We start from the raw sequence: 17,619 nt of genomic DNA, 5'->3' as shown, positions 1-17,619 counted from the left end.
CCCGACTTCCATCCACAGAGGTGAAAGAGAGCTCCGTAGAGTAGGACCGGGCGTGCATAAAAGCCATGTCCGAGCCCCATCCACCGTCCCCGGACAGCCACCCGGCCGGATGCCGGCCCCTGACTTCCATCCACGGAGGTGAGAGAGAGCTCCGTAGAGTAGGACCGGGCGTGCTAGTCACTCCAAATCATTAAATCCTTCAAACTCTTCGTCCTCCGTGTCACTTACAAACAAAGCCGCTAATGATGCCGGTAGTACGTGGGGCCCTTCGTCATCTTCGTCATCCCGTGATCGAATCTTTGTCCTTTATGTAAACAACCGCTGCACCGCGCCGCTGACGTCACTTGAAGTTCAAATTACAGTAATCCCTTGCTTCATCGTGATTTGTTTATCGCAGTTTCAAAATTTGTGAAAAAATTCACATATAAGTCGCTCCACAGTATAAGTCGCCCCCCTAAACTATGGAAAAAAACGTGCCTTATAGTCCGAAAAATATGGTATATTGTGGCAGACGTGAGGAACACGTCTTTATTCCATGACTGACTGCCAACAAGTCAGACAAGACACAAGTCATCAAAGTAAAAAAGACAATATGGTGTATCAAATGACACATATAGAACCCCTCCCCTAACTGCAGGCCTGCTGCGAGAGGCCCAGTCCTAAGGTCGCCACACAAGAATATTTTCTTTCTCGGCATGTTAAATTTTGCAATCATATTGATATTGCAATATCCAACATCCATATTGCATATTTTTCCAATATTGTGCAGCCCTACACTGTATAATGTTTTATGATGGATCTGTAAATGATCATGCAAGTGCTTAATGGCGTTAATAAGAACCTTCAGCTGCAGAGAGGCTTCTCATTTCTCTTAAATCAGACACGGAGAAACTAATCCTTGTGATATGTTGAAGTAGTTATAAGTAGAGATGTCCATGTAAATTTTGGTGCCAACTGATAGCTGTTTTGGGACATTTTAAGTTATAGGGATAGACTCGGTCGGATTTTTGCTCCGAGTCCGAGTCCGGCCTCTTGACCACGAGTCCGAGTCCGAGTCCGGCTGTCCATTTTTTCTGTTAATTCATGTGACTGCTTAGTCTTTATTCAAGGCTAATTTAGATCAAAATCTAAATAATTGCAACAGTTTTGTGATGGCTTTGTCTTTATTAAACATATAAACGAATACAATAAACAGATACTTTCAAGTTTTAATCATTAATTACACCATTATAGCTCAGACATTTATCTAAACACAAATAATTAGTGACGACCCCACAACTATCGAAACACATCAATGATATAAGCTGGGTGACATAATCGTCCTTGACATTGGTACATAATGTAAACATTAGCCTAAGTGCAACTCAACCTAGCCGCATTGATCGTAACTTACGCTCCGTTTCCCCCCCAAATCTAGAGGCAAAACATTGTTCTCTCGCTGCTCCCGGGTTCTTCCATCTTGGCTGCGCGCGGGGCATTGTGGGTCTTGTACGTGCACGCACGCAGGCAGGCAGGCAGGCGCGGGCGCGCACGCAACAACTAAATTTGTCTTCATAACAAGCAAGCAGGGCTGTGGACAGTATTCCTACGCGCATTCTCAGCAGCATGATGAAAATAAAATTGAACGTATTTTTTTTATTGTCGGACTCGGTGGACTCGGTCAAAATCAGCACCGAGTCCGAGTCCGGCAAAAATGACCGAGTCCGACGAGTCCGAGTCCCCGAGTCCGAGTCCACAGCCACAATGATTTCCAATGGGGAAATTGTGATTCCTTCCTTCTGCAACGTCATCAATGAAGACAAGTAGGGGAGGGGTGTGTGGCCCTACTCTTGATTAAAAATGTGTGTTTTTAAATGGAAAAAAATAGAAAATGCCAACTTTATTCCTTTTCCTGGTTAAAAAATACATAAACTGGGCTTTACCGTCCCTTTAATGTTTTTTACAGCAGATCAAAAAGGGCCTATTGACTCTAGTGGTGAGGACAAGCCTTCGAGTGGGAGCCTTGTGTGGCCAGGCCCAGGTCGCTCAGCTGTGCAGATCACGCTCACTCAACTCCACCACGGGTATGGCTGGACTCAGTGATGAGATGAGAGATTACGACTTCAAAACTTGCAACAATTCCATCATTAACATTCCAAGTGCACCCACTAAAGCAGGGGACCGTATCATGATGGAGATCATCCTGCATAAAGGTCAGACTCACTAGAATTGTGATCAGGTTAACTGTTGTTTTTCTCCATTGTTTTAATTTAATGCAAGCATGGAAATTACTTTTTCATTAACATGGGATGGTTAGTTTTTGTTTGCGTGTGACAGCTTTTGATATCTCAACTTGGATTGCTTTCGGAAGTGAGGTTCAAAGGAAGTTCTATTCAGTGCCATAGGCCAAAAATAACACTTATCCTCTCACATACACCATAGTGATTGGCAAATGAAGCTTCAAATCAGCTTCATTTGCTGTTTTGAATCCTCTAGATCAGTGGTTCTCAAATGGGGGTACGCATACCCCTGGGGGTACGTGGAGGTACTCCAGGGGGTATGTGAGAGTTTACAAAAATATATACCGGTATTAAAACAAAGAAACCAAAAAACAGTAAGTCTGATTGTCTTGAGAATTAGTTATAAAAAGTTTGATGAAATACAAATGTATGTTTTAAATTCAGTATTCAATTTTAATCCTTAATAAACGGACTCTCCACAAACCAATAGCAGTCACCTGCGGTTGCCTTGATGACGCACTGTAACATGGAGATGTGGCTAAAGCGTAGCAGCGATGCTGCTGTTGAAAACACGGAGAAACAAGTAAAAATGAAGGCAAAACCGGAGCCGACGAAGTACCAACAGTACATGGAAGACTATTGTTTGATGGGATTTACGTCCACAAGTTGTAACCCACCCAAAGCGCTGTGCTTTTTTTGCGGGGAGCAATTAGCCAACGCTAGCATGAAGCCGGTACATCTCCAGCGGCATCTCACCACAAAACACGGATGCCATGTTGGTAAGCCACCGGAGTTCTTCAGGAGGAAACTTTCTGACTTCCAGTCATCCCAAAACACAATGCAAAAAGCCTCCACTACATCAGCCAAAGCCCTGGAGGCTTCTTATGCGGTTTCTTTGCTCGTAGCTAAAGCCAAAAAAACGTTCACCATAGCTGAAGAGCCGCTGCTCCCCGCCTCTGTTGTATTGGCCGAAACTATGCTAGACAAAAAATCTGCGGATACATTAAAAACTGTGCCTTTGTCAAATGACACCGTTTGCCACAGAATAGACAGAATGGGTGCAGACATTGTCGAACAAGTTGTGGGAAAACTTGGCGACTCTTTTTCACTCCAGCTGGATGAATCCACAGATGTCAGTGGAAATGCACAGCTTGTTGCTTTTGTGAGATACATTGAGACTGACGACATTTGTGAACACATACTTTTCTGCAAAAGTCTGGAGGGGAGAACAACCGGAGAGGACATTTTTAATGTCGTTAACGCATTTTTCTCTGAAAATGGTATCAGTTGGAAATCCTGCAGCAGCGTTTGTACAGATGCGGCTGCATCAATGACGGGCAGTGCGAAAGGGCTCATTGCGCGGATTAAAAAGGAAAATCCCGACATTAAGTGTACTCACTGTGTGATTCACAGGCGAGCGTTAGCGTCCAAGAAAATGAGCCCCGTGTTGCATGATGTTTTGAACTAGTCAAGTCAAGTCAAGTCAAGTTTATTTGTATAGCCCTAAATCACAAGCAGTCTCAAAGGGCTTCACATAGACAAAAATTGACTATTATTCTCAAAGCATCCCCTGATCTTAAGCTCCCAAAAGGGCAAGGCTAAACTCAAAAACCCCTGCCAGGGGAAAATGAGAAACCTTGAGAAGGGACCACAGATGGAAGGATCCCCCTTTCAGGATCACCAGGTTGAAATGGATGCAGAGAGGGCACAAATAATACATAATATGAAAATCAATGAAAAAAAGTGGATGCATCAAAGTGATCAACTTCATCAAGTCAAGGCCACTTAATGCACGTTTGTTCCGCCGCCTCTGTGAAAACATGGGAGCTGAACACACGCAACTCCTCCTGCATACAGAAGTGCGCTGGCTCTCTCGAGGGAAGATACTCAACAGGCTGTTGGAGTTACGAGCTGAAGTGCACACCTTTCTGACAGAGCACGGATCTCCCCATGCCACCTTGTTCGAGAACACGGACTGGCTTGCAAAGCTTTGCTATCTGGCAGATATATTCAGCAAACTGAACGAACTGAATGTGTCTCTGCAGGGCAAGGACACCAGCATCCTGAACCTGTATGACAAGGTGTGTGGTTTCCTGAAGATAACAGAGCTGTGGAAAAGGGCATGTGGTTAGGAGGATTTCACCTGCTTTCCACAGGTGGATGCTTTTCTCTCCAATGAAGATGTGGAGACAGCTCCAGTGAAGTTAGTCATAGTGGGACATTTGGCTAATTTGATAAAGGGCTTTCATTGCTACTTTGCTGACATGGAGGAGAAATCTGCACGGCTGGATTGGGTGAAAAACCCATTTCTCTTGTCTGAAGCAAAGAGAAGAAAGGAAAAACTCACCAGGAAAAACGGATGGAAGTGGCATCTGACCGTGGCCTGCAGATGAAGTTTGGCGCATCCACTCTCACACAGTTTTGGGTGTGTGTGAGGCAGGAGCACCCTGAGCTGGGACAGAAAGTTTTGGAGCATCTGCTGCCCTTTGCCTCCACATATTTATGTGAGACCTCCTTATCTGCAATGACTGTGATCAAAACAAAGCAAAGAAACAGACTGAGCCTGGAGAAGAACTTGATCACAGCAGTTGCCTCCCTGCCACCAAGGATGACAAAGTGAGGTACAAGCCCATGTTTCTCACTAAAATGTAGTACGAGTGCAAAAGACTCATTCGAGCTTCAAGACTGTTCAATGCTTGTTCAATGCTTGTCAAATCAAAATCAAATGTTCAATGCAACAATTCAATTTTAAGAGAAAAAAGTTTCTTTTTTTTAATCCCAAAAGAGGTCAAGTTGATTATTTTTTATGAGCAAATCTTTATTTATTATTAAGTTATCAATTTATTTTGTAAACAAGATATTATTTATTTATAATTAAGTTAATCTATTTTTGTGAACAAATTTTTAGTTATGTATATTTGTATTTCCGCACTAAAAGGCGCACCGGATTATAAGGCGCACCTTCAATGAACGGCCCATTTTAAAACTTTGTCCATATATAAGGCGCACCGGATTATAAGGCGCATAAAATAGAAGGTATACTGCAACAAACTGAGGTTGACTAGGGTTGCGGTATGCATCCACTAGCCAATAACCAATCGCGTTTCTCAAACGATTTCCTATAAAATGATCGGAACTGACTAAAGTTCGATCTAACGCATTGGTACTACTTACCTATGTTTCCCTTCCATATCGATCCGTAGATTTACTCGAAACATTAACAGAGCAGCCTATTTTGACGTGAAATAGCCTGGTACGTATAGCAGCTATCGTTATAGCATTAGCCATCCGCAAAGTCCCATGAGCCTCAGCTCGCAATCTCCCATGAGCCTCAGCAAAGTGTAAACAATCGCGTTTCTCAAACGATCTCCTATAAAATGATCGGAACTGACTAAAGTTCGATCTAACGCATTGGTACTACTTACCTAGGTTTCCCTTCCATATTGATCCGTAGATTTACTCGAAACATTAACAGAGCAGCCTATTTTCACATGAAATAGCCTGGTACGTATAGCAGCTATCGTTATAGCATTAGCCATCCGCAAAGTCCCACGAGCCTCAGCTCGCAATCTCCCATGAGCCTCAGCAAAGTGTAAACAATCGCGCTTCTCAAACGATCGCCTATAAAATGATCGGAACTGACTAAAGTTCGATCTAACGCATTGGTACTACTTACCTATGTTTCCCTTCCATATCGATCCGTAGATTTACTCGAAACATTAACAGAGCAGTCTATTTTAACATGAAATAGCCTGGTACGTATAGCAGCTATCGTTATAGCATTACCCATCCGCAAAGTCCCACGAGCCTCAGCTCGCAATCTCCCATGAGCCTCAGCAAAGTGTAAACAATCGCGTTTCTCAAACGATCTCCTATAAAATGATCGGAACTGACTAAAGTTCGATCTAACGCATTGGTACTACTTACCTATGTTTCCCTTCCATATCGATCCGTAGATTTACTCGAAACATTAACAGAGCAGCCTATTTTGACATGAAATAGCCTGGTACGTATAGCAGCTATCGTTATAGCATTAGCCATCCGCAAAGTCCCACGAGCCTCAGCTCGCAATCTCCCATGAGCCTCAGCAAAGTGTAAACAATCGCGTTTCTCAAACGATCTCCTATAAAATGATCGGAACTGACTAAAGTTCGATCTAACACATTGGTACTGCTTACCTATGTTTCCCTTCCATATCAATCCGTAAATTTACTCGAAACATTAACGGAGCAGCCTATTTTGAAATGAAATAGCCTCGCGGGTACAACAGCTATTCGGTGACGCCCCCTGACTACAGTTGCCGTAATGTTGGGAAGCGATGCGACCTTGTAATTTACTAGTCGTACTAAAACGTACTGAAACATTTTGGCAGAGCACTATGTACAACCAGTATGGATCAACAAATTCATCAATTGATCCAGATATAAGGCGCACTGGACTATAAGGCGCACTGTCGGCTTTTGAGAAACTTTTTGGTTTTTAGGTGCGCCTTATAGTCCGGAAAATACGGTAATATAAATTAGCAGTGTTGTGCATACAGTATTTGAGTTTTGAAAGGGTTTATGCCTTCTTGGTGGTCACTGTTTACTGTTCATCGTTTTTGTTTCTATATGCAATGTTTGAAACATAAATGTGTCTGTCAGGTACATTGCCACAAGTTGTTTAACTTTAATAAATCAAACACTGATGGGACAATCCTGTACCTCTTTCTTTTCGACCAGAAATGTGTGGCGCTGGGTACTTGGCTGAAAAAATATTTCAAAGGGTGTACATCAGGGGTCTCAAACTCCAGTCCTCGGGGGCCGCATTCCTACATGTTTTCCAAGTTTCCCTCGTTAAACACACCTGATTCAATTATCAGGATCCTGCAGAACATGAGGATGAACTGATCATTTGAATCAGGTGTGTTTAACGAGGGAAACTTGGAAAACATGTAGGAATGCGGCCCCCAAGGACTGGAGTTTGAGACCCCTGGTGTACATCACTGAAAGAAATTTGAGAACCACTGCTCTAGATGGCACCTTTGGTTGAAAGATAGTAGTTTAAGAATGGCAATTGAGTGTGCCTTTTTGATTGATTGATTGATTGATTGATTGATTGATGTCTTTATTTTGAACATATTTAAAACATAAAAGGAGGAAAAAAATAAAATAAAATACAATAAATAACACTTCAAAGTGGCCATATTTAAGTCACAAAAAAACAAAAAAAAACAAAGAATGCTCGAAACGGAGTAGGAGGAAGCAGAGCTTTTTAGATTCCTACCTCTTTCTCACTTAATCCATTAAATAAAATGGAAAGCCATTAAATAAAATATTCAACATATAAATCAATAAAACAGAATACAAGTAGACACAGTTCCAGACTTATTTTTCTGTTTCCTTTTGGCCTGTGTGTAGTCAGTTTGGCTGTTATTCTTTTTCTCATACATGTCAAGAAACCAGTCTTTATATACTTTTTTGAACAGTTTTATGTTTGCACTATTTTTGCGCTCACTTTCTAGACCATTCCACAATTTCACCCCACAGACAGTTATACACATACTTTTCATAGTTGTTCTGACTTTTACTCTCTTAAAATGTATCTCCCCTCTCAGATTGTACCCACCCTGCCTTTCCATAAACAGATTTTGTATTCCGCTCGGAAGAAGGTTATATCTTGCTCTGTACATAATTTGAGCTGTCGTGTTTAATCAGATCCTTGAATTTCAAAGTTTGTGTTATTATGACTAGTGTGTTTGTATGCTCCCGATATCGCTTGTTAGTGAGTATTCTTATTGCTCTTTTTTAAAACATGCCCAATGGCTTTAGGTTGGACTTGTTGCCTTCAAGCCTATATTGAATAGAGCAGGGGTGGCCAACCAGTCAGAGACTAAGAGCCACATTTTTTACTGTGTCATCGCAAAGAGCCACATGAGCACACATGAACACCCCCCCACACACACACGCACACAAACACGCACGCGCACGCGCACGCGCACGCACACGCACACGCACACACACACACACCCCTCTGCTCAGCCAAATTTATTGTGTGACATTATTATGTCACACACCAACATGATAATGACAAATTGACTCCTACAGTACTAAAACCACAGACCAAAGACCACATTTTCAACAATGAACATTGTGTGCATTGTCTCACACAGAAAAACTCTCAGTTCAACAAATTCCACAAACAAAAACATAATAAGTTTTTTCACTTACTATGTGTGGCGGGACAGACCATTCGTTTGAGTTCGTCGTTTTCAGGAGACAAGATTTCAATAACGTCACTGAGGCATATTTTAACGAACTCCACTTCATTGTATGGCTTTTTAGCCCGTGCAATGTTCCAAGCCAGTTGAAACAATGCAAGTGTGACAGTCTCTGAGTGCTTCGTAATTTTTTTGAAAAACTGTACCTATTTTTCTGCCTGACTTTTCAAAGTCTCCAAACTTGTGCTTGCGAAATTCAGTCCCTTTTGCAAAGTCCTTATCGATATTGGCATGAAGTGAGCTGAAGTGGCGCTGACCATTTGTAGCTTTTAAATGCGCCAATGACGTCCGACATATCAGGCAGAATGGCTTGCCATAGCGTTCAACAAAAAACAACTTTAACTCTGTTAAAAACGTCCTGTGTTCATCGTCATATATTCGTTTAGCTGTGCATTGTTTCCTTGCCATTTTGGCAAGCGTCTTGTCAGCTTTTCTGGACCTAATGGGCCCCCGTAGTCACAGTCGCCATTCATTAAAAAGCCAGCAAAACCAATCGCTCTGTTTGTCCCTCCTCTGCGGGATTTCACCTCACGCGCATGCGCGTTTGACCAAAATACCATATTGAACTCAAGCGAAGCAAATACGCACGAAAAATAAACACAAATGTTGATATGAACGTAAAAGAGCCGCATGAAACTAGCCAAAGAGCCGCATGCGGCTCGTGAGCCGCGGGTTGGCCACCGCTGGAATAGAGTAACATCTTGAGAGGCTCAATAAACGCATTGACTAGTTCATGACTTGAAGCCCCATTTTCCCATCACTATCAAAAACATTTCACACAACAAAAATAAAACACTTACACACAGCAAAAAAAAAAAAACAGTCTCTGTCTCACTCTCCCCTCACTCTTCCTGTGCAATATAGAAAATGAATATCAATATAGTGTAGGTTTCTGTTTTATTGTAGACTAATTCAATCACAAGTTGTTAAATACCCAAGGAAAAATACAATCTATTTAAATCTTTTTTTTTTCCTAGAAGCCAGTGTTGGTCTGGGCATCGGACTGTGCTGTGTTCCATCCACTGACAGATGTCCTGGAATCTACATACATACCTTATCACCCGGATCTGTTGCTCACATTGATGGAAGACTTCAGTAAGGGCTCGTAAATTATCCAAATAGAAGTATATATATCTAAGTATATAGTGCTTCTGTGAACCAGACACCAGTCATGAATATTGTGTGTTGCCCAACAGCGTTTCATTAAAAAGTAGATTATAAAGTGCTACTACAAATCAGTAGGTTTCAGAAAAGTACTAAAGAATATTGCACATTTTTCATCTACGAAACACATTCAAGAGCTACTAGGTACAAATAAAATGAGAATTCTGCATATTGAACTGCACAAGAAACTACAAATGGCTGTTTCGTACACTGAAGACAACATTGGTGTAGTTGGTAACACATGGCCACAGATCCGCTCTCCGAGATGCTTCTTAAAGGGGACCTTCGGGGCACCAAAGGTGTGCTCCCATATTTGTCAGCTTTCTTAATTGACATTGAGACGTCTTGACAAATACATTCGATAATAAATTTCCTTTAATACAAGTGTTGCCAGTAGTAATAGATTGCTCGTCAACTGCCACTCACATGGTAACATGAGTTGGTTGGGCTTGACGTGCTGGGACAGCTTGTACAAAACCCTAAACCTGCCTGGTCTCGTGGTGTGAGTCTTTAATCCATTACCTGGAGGGCAAGAGTATGTAGGGGAGAGGACTAACAAACCAAAATCCACCCACCCCAACTGGTCAGGAATGGCCATTGGTTTGACATAGGGCATTCTGTAAAATATCCCATATGCTACAGAGGCAGCAACAAAAGAAACAATGACATCTGGATGTGAAGGCCCACAGGAACACCAAACTCGTATGTCCGCCTCCGATGAAATCCCTTGGGAAGTTGGTGGTGCGAAGAAGTGGGTCCTGAGCACCAAAAGCAACCTCGATTTTGACTGGAATGTTCAAAGCATGTTTGAAGCGGGAAGGTTGGCGCAGATCACCAAGAAAATGAGACGCTACTACTTCAATATCCTCGGGATGAGTGAAGGGAGATGGACTGATTCAGGATCAATCAAAACAAATACTGGAGAAACAGTTCTATACTCTGGGCGAGACGATGACCAGCATCAAGAAGGGGTTGCCATCATTCTCAAAAAGAGCATAGAGAAATCACTCTAGAACACAATGGAATGGAAACCCATTGGCAACAGAATATTATCAGACAGATTCAAGGGGCAACATCCTTACAATTATACAAAGATACTCTCCCACCAATTATACCAAATAAGAGGAAAAAGACAATTTATATGACATCCTGCAATCGGAAGTCCAAAGAACATCTGCCCAAGACCTTCTTATAGTCAGCGGCGACCTAAATGCAAAGGTTAGCAGTGATAACACCAACTACGAAAAAACACGGTTGCGGAATAATGAACGACAAACAAAGAATAGCTTCATTCTGTCTAGCCAACATTGATCATTGGAGGCACTCTGTTTCCCCATAACAACATACACAAACTGACATGGCTTTCACCAAATTAGAGAGACCAGAACAAGATTGACCATCCAATGATCAATAGCAAATGGAGACATTCATTGAGAGATGTAAAAGTGAGGGGAGGAGCAGATGTCTTCAGCGACCATCACCTTGTAACAGCAACATCAAATTAAAGTTGAAAAGATCAGGACCGACACCCAAAGGTCCCCCAAGATTTGACGTCGGCATGCTGAAAGACCCATCCATAAAAAGAAAACTCATAATACAACTCCAAAACAGATACCAAGATCTCTCCTGTACTACAACGGACAATGTTAGTGAGACTGGCATCAAACAGCATTGGACAAATATTGTCGAAATATACAAGGAAACCAACAAGAAGACTATCCAACACAAGAGTAGACGGCATAAAGAATGGCTCAATAGGGAATCATGGCAGACTATTGAAGAGAGAAAGAACTTGAAATCCAGAATAAAGAACACCAAATCAGCCAGGATCAAGCAAGAACTCAAAAGTCCAGTACCGAATTGACAATAAAGCTGACTCTGACTCTGAAGTACCAACAAACAGGTTAAAAAGCTAACAAGAAGAGCCTACCTAGAATTGGCAAGCGCTGCTGAAGAAGCAGCATCACATAATCAACGGGGAAAAGTTTACAAAATAACAAACCTGATACGTTTTGCATTTTTATTTCAACCATGACCATGGTGTCAGAAGCAATGACTTCTCTGTGTTGATACAAATTTGAACCTTGTTAACTCTCGATTCTGTAAATGTGAGAAGTGCACTTATTGTTATTGCGTACAGTAAAATAAATGAGAGATACATGAGCAAGCTTCTGGTCACTCCTGTGTCTGGGAGCAGATAAAGGTCCAAAATAACAGCTGCACTTTGGGAATAAGCAAATGAAAACCCAAGTCACGTTTTTGGCAGGTTGACGTTAAAGAGACGTGCATGGTGCTCAGTGTGCAAGATGCTGATGCTACATTACAGAAGTAGAAGGAAATATTTCTTCAGCCTGAGAGTGGAGCACGTAGTGACAGCAACCAAAGCTAATTGGCCAACATAAAAAAGTTACACAAATCAGAATTAATCTCTTTCTTTAATCTTCTTTTTTGTGTGTGTTCATAATTGTTTAAATTGTGGCTCGTTTGAATAATGAGGAATTGTGTTGCCTGGGTTAGGATTAGAGTTAGGGTTAAGTTTTTTTTTTTTTTTTTATATTTTTTAATTGATCGATACATAACTACATGTCAAATCTAAAAAAAAGGTCTACTTTTGAATTGCTCTGCATATATTCCTAATGGAGTTTTTCCCTGTTTGTTTTCTATCTTTGGTTGGACCTGCTATTTTCAGGTGTGGGGATGAGATCATGGAAATTAATGACAATGTGGTTTATAACATGGCACTAAATGACGTCTACACAGTCCTGAGCCAGTGCACACCAGGTCCAGTTCAGGTTATCATCAGTCGACACCCTGACCCCAAAGTATGTAATTCCACTTAATTGTTGTATACTTTTATTATCTAATACACTACACTATATAACCACACTTACTTGCAAAGTTATGGCTAAACTTTGTTGTGTCTTCAGTTTCTGAAACAAAACTGTGCAAACTGCCTATACTAGCTTTCCTTCAAACTCTGGTAGTGTTTCTGACTATTATTATTTTATAGCGTTCTAATTTCTGTCTTGAGAGATAGGAAGGAGATTGGCATGACTGGCAATGGTTATTGTATGGCCTATCAATCAGTCCATTATACTGGACGTAACTACCGTATTTTCCGCTCCATAAGGCGCACTGGATTATAAGGCGCACCCTCATTGAATTTTTTATTTTAGAAATTATTTCATACAGTGCCTTGCGAAAGTATTCGGCCCCCTTGAACCTTTCAACATTTCGCCACATTTCAGGCTTCAAACATAAAGATATAAAATTAAAAATTTTTTTCAAGAATCAACAACAAGCGGGACACAATCGTGAAGTAGAACGAAATTTATTGGATAATTTAAACTTTTTTAACAAATAAAAAACTGAAAAGTGGGGTGTGCAATATTATTCGTCCCCTTTACTTTCAGTGCAGCAAACTCACTCCAGAAGTTCAGTGAGGATCTTTGAATGATCCAATGTTGTCCTAAATGACTGATGATGATAAATAGAATGCGCCTGTGTGTAATCAAGTCTCCGTATAAATGAACCTGCTCTTTGATAGTCTCAGGGTTCTGTTTAAAGCGCAGAGAGAACCATGAAGACAAAGGAACACACCAGGCAGGTCCGAGATACTGTTGTGGAGAAGTTTAAAGCCGGATTTGGATACAAAAAGATTTCCCAAGCTTTAAACATCTCAAGGAGCACTGTGCAAGCAATTATATTGAAATGGAAGAAGTATCAGACCACTGCAAATCTACCAAGACCCGGCCGTCCCTCCAAACTTTCATCGCAAACAAGGAGAAGACTGATCAGAGATGCAGCCAAGAGGCCCATGATCACTCTGGATGAACTGCAGATAACTACAGCTGAGGTGGGAGAGTCTGTCCATAGGACAACAATCAGTCGTGCACTGCACAAATCTGGCCTTTATGGAAGAGTGGCAAGAAGAAAGCCATTTCGCAAAGATATCCATAAAAAGTCTCGTTTAAAGTTTGCCACAAGCCACCTGGGAGACACACCAAACATGTGGAAGAAGGTGCTCTGGTCAGATGAAACCAGAATCGAACTTTTTGGCCACAATGCAAAACGATATGTTTGGCGTAAAAGCAACACAGCTCATCACCCTGAACACACCATCCCCACTGTCAAACATGGTGGTGGCAGCATCATGGTTTGGGCCTGCTTTTCTTCAGCAGGGACTAAAATTGATGGGAAGATGGATGGAGCCAAATACAGGACCATTCTGGAAGAAAACCTGTTGGAGTCTGCAAAAGACCTGAGACTGGGACGGAGATTTATCTTCCAACAGGACAATGATCCAAAACATAAAGCCAAATCTACAATGGAATGGTTCACAAATAGACGTATCCAGGTGTTAGAATGGCCGAGTCAAAGTCCAGACCTGAATCCAATCGAGAATCTGTGGAAAGAGCTGAAGACTGCTGTTCACAAACGCTCTCCATCCAACCTCACTGAGCTCGAGCTGTTTTGCAAGGAAGAATGGGCAAGAATTCCAGTCTCTCGATGTGCAAAACTGATAGAGACATACCCCAAGCGACTTGCAGCTGTAATTGCAGCAAAAGGTGGCGCTACAAAGTATTAGCGCAAGGGGGCCGAATAATATTGCACGCCCCACTTTTCAGTTTTTTATTTGTTAAAAAAGTTTAAATTATCCAATAAATTTTGTTCCACTTCACGATTGTGTCCCACTTGTTGATTCTTGACAAAAAATTAAACTTTTATATCTTTATGTTTGAAGCCTGAAATGTCGCGAAATGTTGAAAGGGGGCCGAATACTTTCGCAAGGCACTGTATATGGGGCGCACCGGATTAAAAGGCGCATGAAATAGAAGCTGTACTGCAACAAACTGAGGTTGACTAGGGTTGCGGTATGCATCCACTAGCCAATAACCAATGGGCCCTCAGTAAACAATCGCGTTTCTCAAACTATCTCCTATAAAAGTGATCGGAACTGACTAAAGTTCGATCTAACAGATTGGTACTGCTTACTTATGTTTCCCTTCCATATCGATCTGTAAATTTACTCGAAACATTAACGGAACAGCCTATTTTGAAATGAAATAGCCTCGTGCGTATAGCAGCTATCATTATAGCATCAGCCACCCGCAAACTCCCATGAGCCTCAGCTCACAGACTCCCATGAGCCTCAGCAAAGTGTCATGGCGGCCCCCTGTAAACAATCACGTTTCTCAAACTCTCTCCCATAAAAGTGATCGGAACCGACTAAAGACTGATTTAACACATTGGTGCTGCTTATTTACGATTCCGTTGGATATTGATCGGTAAACGTACTCGAAAACATTAACGGAACAGCCTATTTTGAAATGAAATAGCCTCGCGGGTACAACAGCTATTCAGTGACACCCCGTGACCACGGTTGCCGTAATGCTGGGAAGCGATGCGACCTTGTAATTTAGTAGTCGTACTAAAACGTACTGAAACATTTCGGCAGAGCGCTGTGTACAACCAGTATGGATCAACAAATTCATCAATTGATCCATATATAAGGCGCTCTGCATTATAAGGCGCACTGTGATTTTTTGAGTAAATTTTAAGTTTTTAAGTGCGCCTAATCGTGCGGAAAATACGGTACATCAAATACAATATAATCCAATGTTATTAAACTAATATAAATATTTTAAGGACATGTCACCAAGTCTGACTTGTATGAACTGAGTGAGCTGTTAAACTGGATTTAGATTGAAAATGTAATAACTCTTCTCTTCTCATATCCCAAATTGTTAACATGTAACCAATGCGACTCAACTGTGCCTCTACTCTTTTTGTATTCTTTAGGTATCAGAGCATCAGCTGAATGATGCCATAGCTCAAGCTGTGGAAAACAGCAAACTGAGAAAGGACAAGAACCAGTGGAGTATTGATGGTAATTTTAAATCCCCACCCGGCATCTATTATACAGTCTTTACATAAGGGGTTATTCCTTACCAGCACCAAAATTATGATCACCTATTAACTCATCAACAGATCAAACAGGAAATAACCTGAACCCTAATAGAAGTTTGAGGTGGATTTATTTTACTAATGGCATTCACCGTATGTGGCAGTATATTAGAAAATGCATCTCAAAAGAGTTGGCCATATATTCTAAAATTAATAGCAACATGTGGATGGTAAGATTATTTCTATGTATTGATTAACATACAGTATTATAAAATACACTGCTGTCCAAAAGAAAAAATGTAAGTTAATTACATTTATACCTTGATTTACAAGAGTGTTTAATCAACAGCAGTCCAAATCACATTTTGCATGACATTCATTATATTAATGGCTGTCCGTTCATCCATCTATCCATCGGTACCTTGTACTCCGAAAGCATACCCCACAGAACTCCCAGAGGGACGCAGTCGAACGCCTTCTCCAAATCTACAAAACACACGTACACTGGTTTGGTGAACTCCCATGCATCCTAGAGAATTCTGCCAATTGGACGTAGAAGAAATCTGTGTTCTTTAATTGATTGCTTTTCTTAAAGTAACTTAAAGGGAGGGTCAACCGAGGATGGTTCATTTTTCACTAACTAGCCCCGTTTATGTATTTTTTTAATCAGGAAAATGAAAAAAATGAAAATGCCCACATTTAGCTCAGTGGTCTAGTGGTAGAGTGTCCGCCCTAAGACTGGAAGGTTGTGGGTTCAAACCCCAGCCGGGTCATACCAAAGACTATAAAAATGGGACCCATTGCCTCCCTGCTTGGCACTCAGCATTAAGGGTTGGAATTGGGGGGTTAGATCACCAAATGATTCCCGAGCGCGGCACCGCTGCTGCTCACTGCTCCCCTCTCCCCCAGGGGATGGATCAAAATCACACGGGGATGGGTTAAATGCAGAGGACAAATTTCACCACACCCAGATGTGTGTGTGACGACGATCATTGAGACTTGGGACTTTTTAATGAGGAATTGGGCCACGCTCCCCTCCATGTCTTGGTTGATGACGTCACAGAAGGAAGAGATCACAATTTCCCCATTGGAAATCATTGTAAAGACTATTGCTTAAAACTTACAAAAACGGCTATTAAAAGCATTAGCCTTTCCGTGGCTGATTTTAGAGAAACTAGAAGCCTCCCTGCAGCTGAGGTGCCTTGCCCAGTCTGTTTCCTTTCACCAGTCACCAACATACGCAAACACGATGTGTTTCGAAGGCTTTGTGGAAGCTGAATTGTTCATACATCGTTATATCGTCAATTGAAATTGGTAAGGGTTCATTTGACTGACATTTCCCCTGAAGTCCTTGTATGGGGTTGTTAGAATAGGCCTCTATGGCACATGTGATTTGCTAGATAGCTTAAGCTATGCCTTTATCTTGCTGTGACCCTTCTCTTGCTTTCACTGGCTTTCTCTTCTCTATGACACTCTTTGCACATACATAGGAGTTGATCTCAGTTAAGACTGCAAGGTCACACATTATCACACAGGCTAGGCAGACTCGCCCCCTTGCAGGAGGGCGGCCAAAAGTATAAGAGTAGGAATCCTGGAGGTGGAGTTTAGACCTTACTCTGCAATCTCGCAGAGAAGGCTCCACAGCTGTGTCTCGATCTTTCTGGCATACATTAAATAGTTAACCTGAGAAGGCAGCTCCCTGATTACTATTAGCATAGCGAGCATTAAAGATAAAGAACTAGGATGAAATATAATAGGGTACCATCTCCGCCGCCTATTTGAAAAGGAGGCGTTTTAAACGGCCACACTCAGCTGGAAGTCTGGTGCTGGCAATAATTCCAACAAGACAACCTCCAGGCGTTGTGACGTGGTCCGGGTTGAGCCTGGCTGAGTCCGGACTTGGCTGGCACTTATATGTTTGTAAATTTCCATTTTTATTCATTATTCATGTCATTCATTTTCGTTTTTTTCTTTTCTTTATTTCCTTTTCCTCATTTTTATTTTATTTTCCTTGTTCACGTTCTGCAGTAGAACGTAGGTGTGTTCATAGACCACTCACACAGTTTGAAA

General features: G+C 41.6%; 1 protein-coding gene across 2 annotated transcripts in view; it reads left to right on the top strand.

Annotated features, from left to right (window-relative positions):
• Window positions 1-17,619, top strand: part of il16 (interleukin 16) — a 69,759-nt gene that overhangs the window by 34,047 nt on the left and 18,093 nt on the right. For both annotated transcript variants that reach the window (XM_037246784.1, XM_037246785.1), the window contains exons 12-15: window positions 1,946-2,192; window positions 9,456-9,573; window positions 12,332-12,464; window positions 15,445-15,532. In XM_037246784.1, coding sequence (XP_037102679.1) covers window positions 1,946-2,192; window positions 9,456-9,573; window positions 12,332-12,464; window positions 15,445-15,532 — 586 coding nt within the window. The remainder of the gene's footprint in view (window positions 1-1,945; window positions 2,193-9,455; window positions 9,574-12,331; window positions 12,465-15,444; window positions 15,533-17,619) is intronic.

This window comes from Syngnathus acus, chromosome 3, assembly GCF_901709675.1.
Source record: "Syngnathus acus chromosome 3, fSynAcu1.2, whole genome shotgun sequence".
In the NCBI taxonomy this organism is placed as follows: domain Eukaryota; kingdom Metazoa; phylum Chordata; class Actinopteri; order Syngnathiformes; family Syngnathidae; genus Syngnathus; species Syngnathus acus.
Note: the sequence above shows the minus strand (reverse complement) of the source record. Positions and strands in the feature narration are given on the sequence as shown.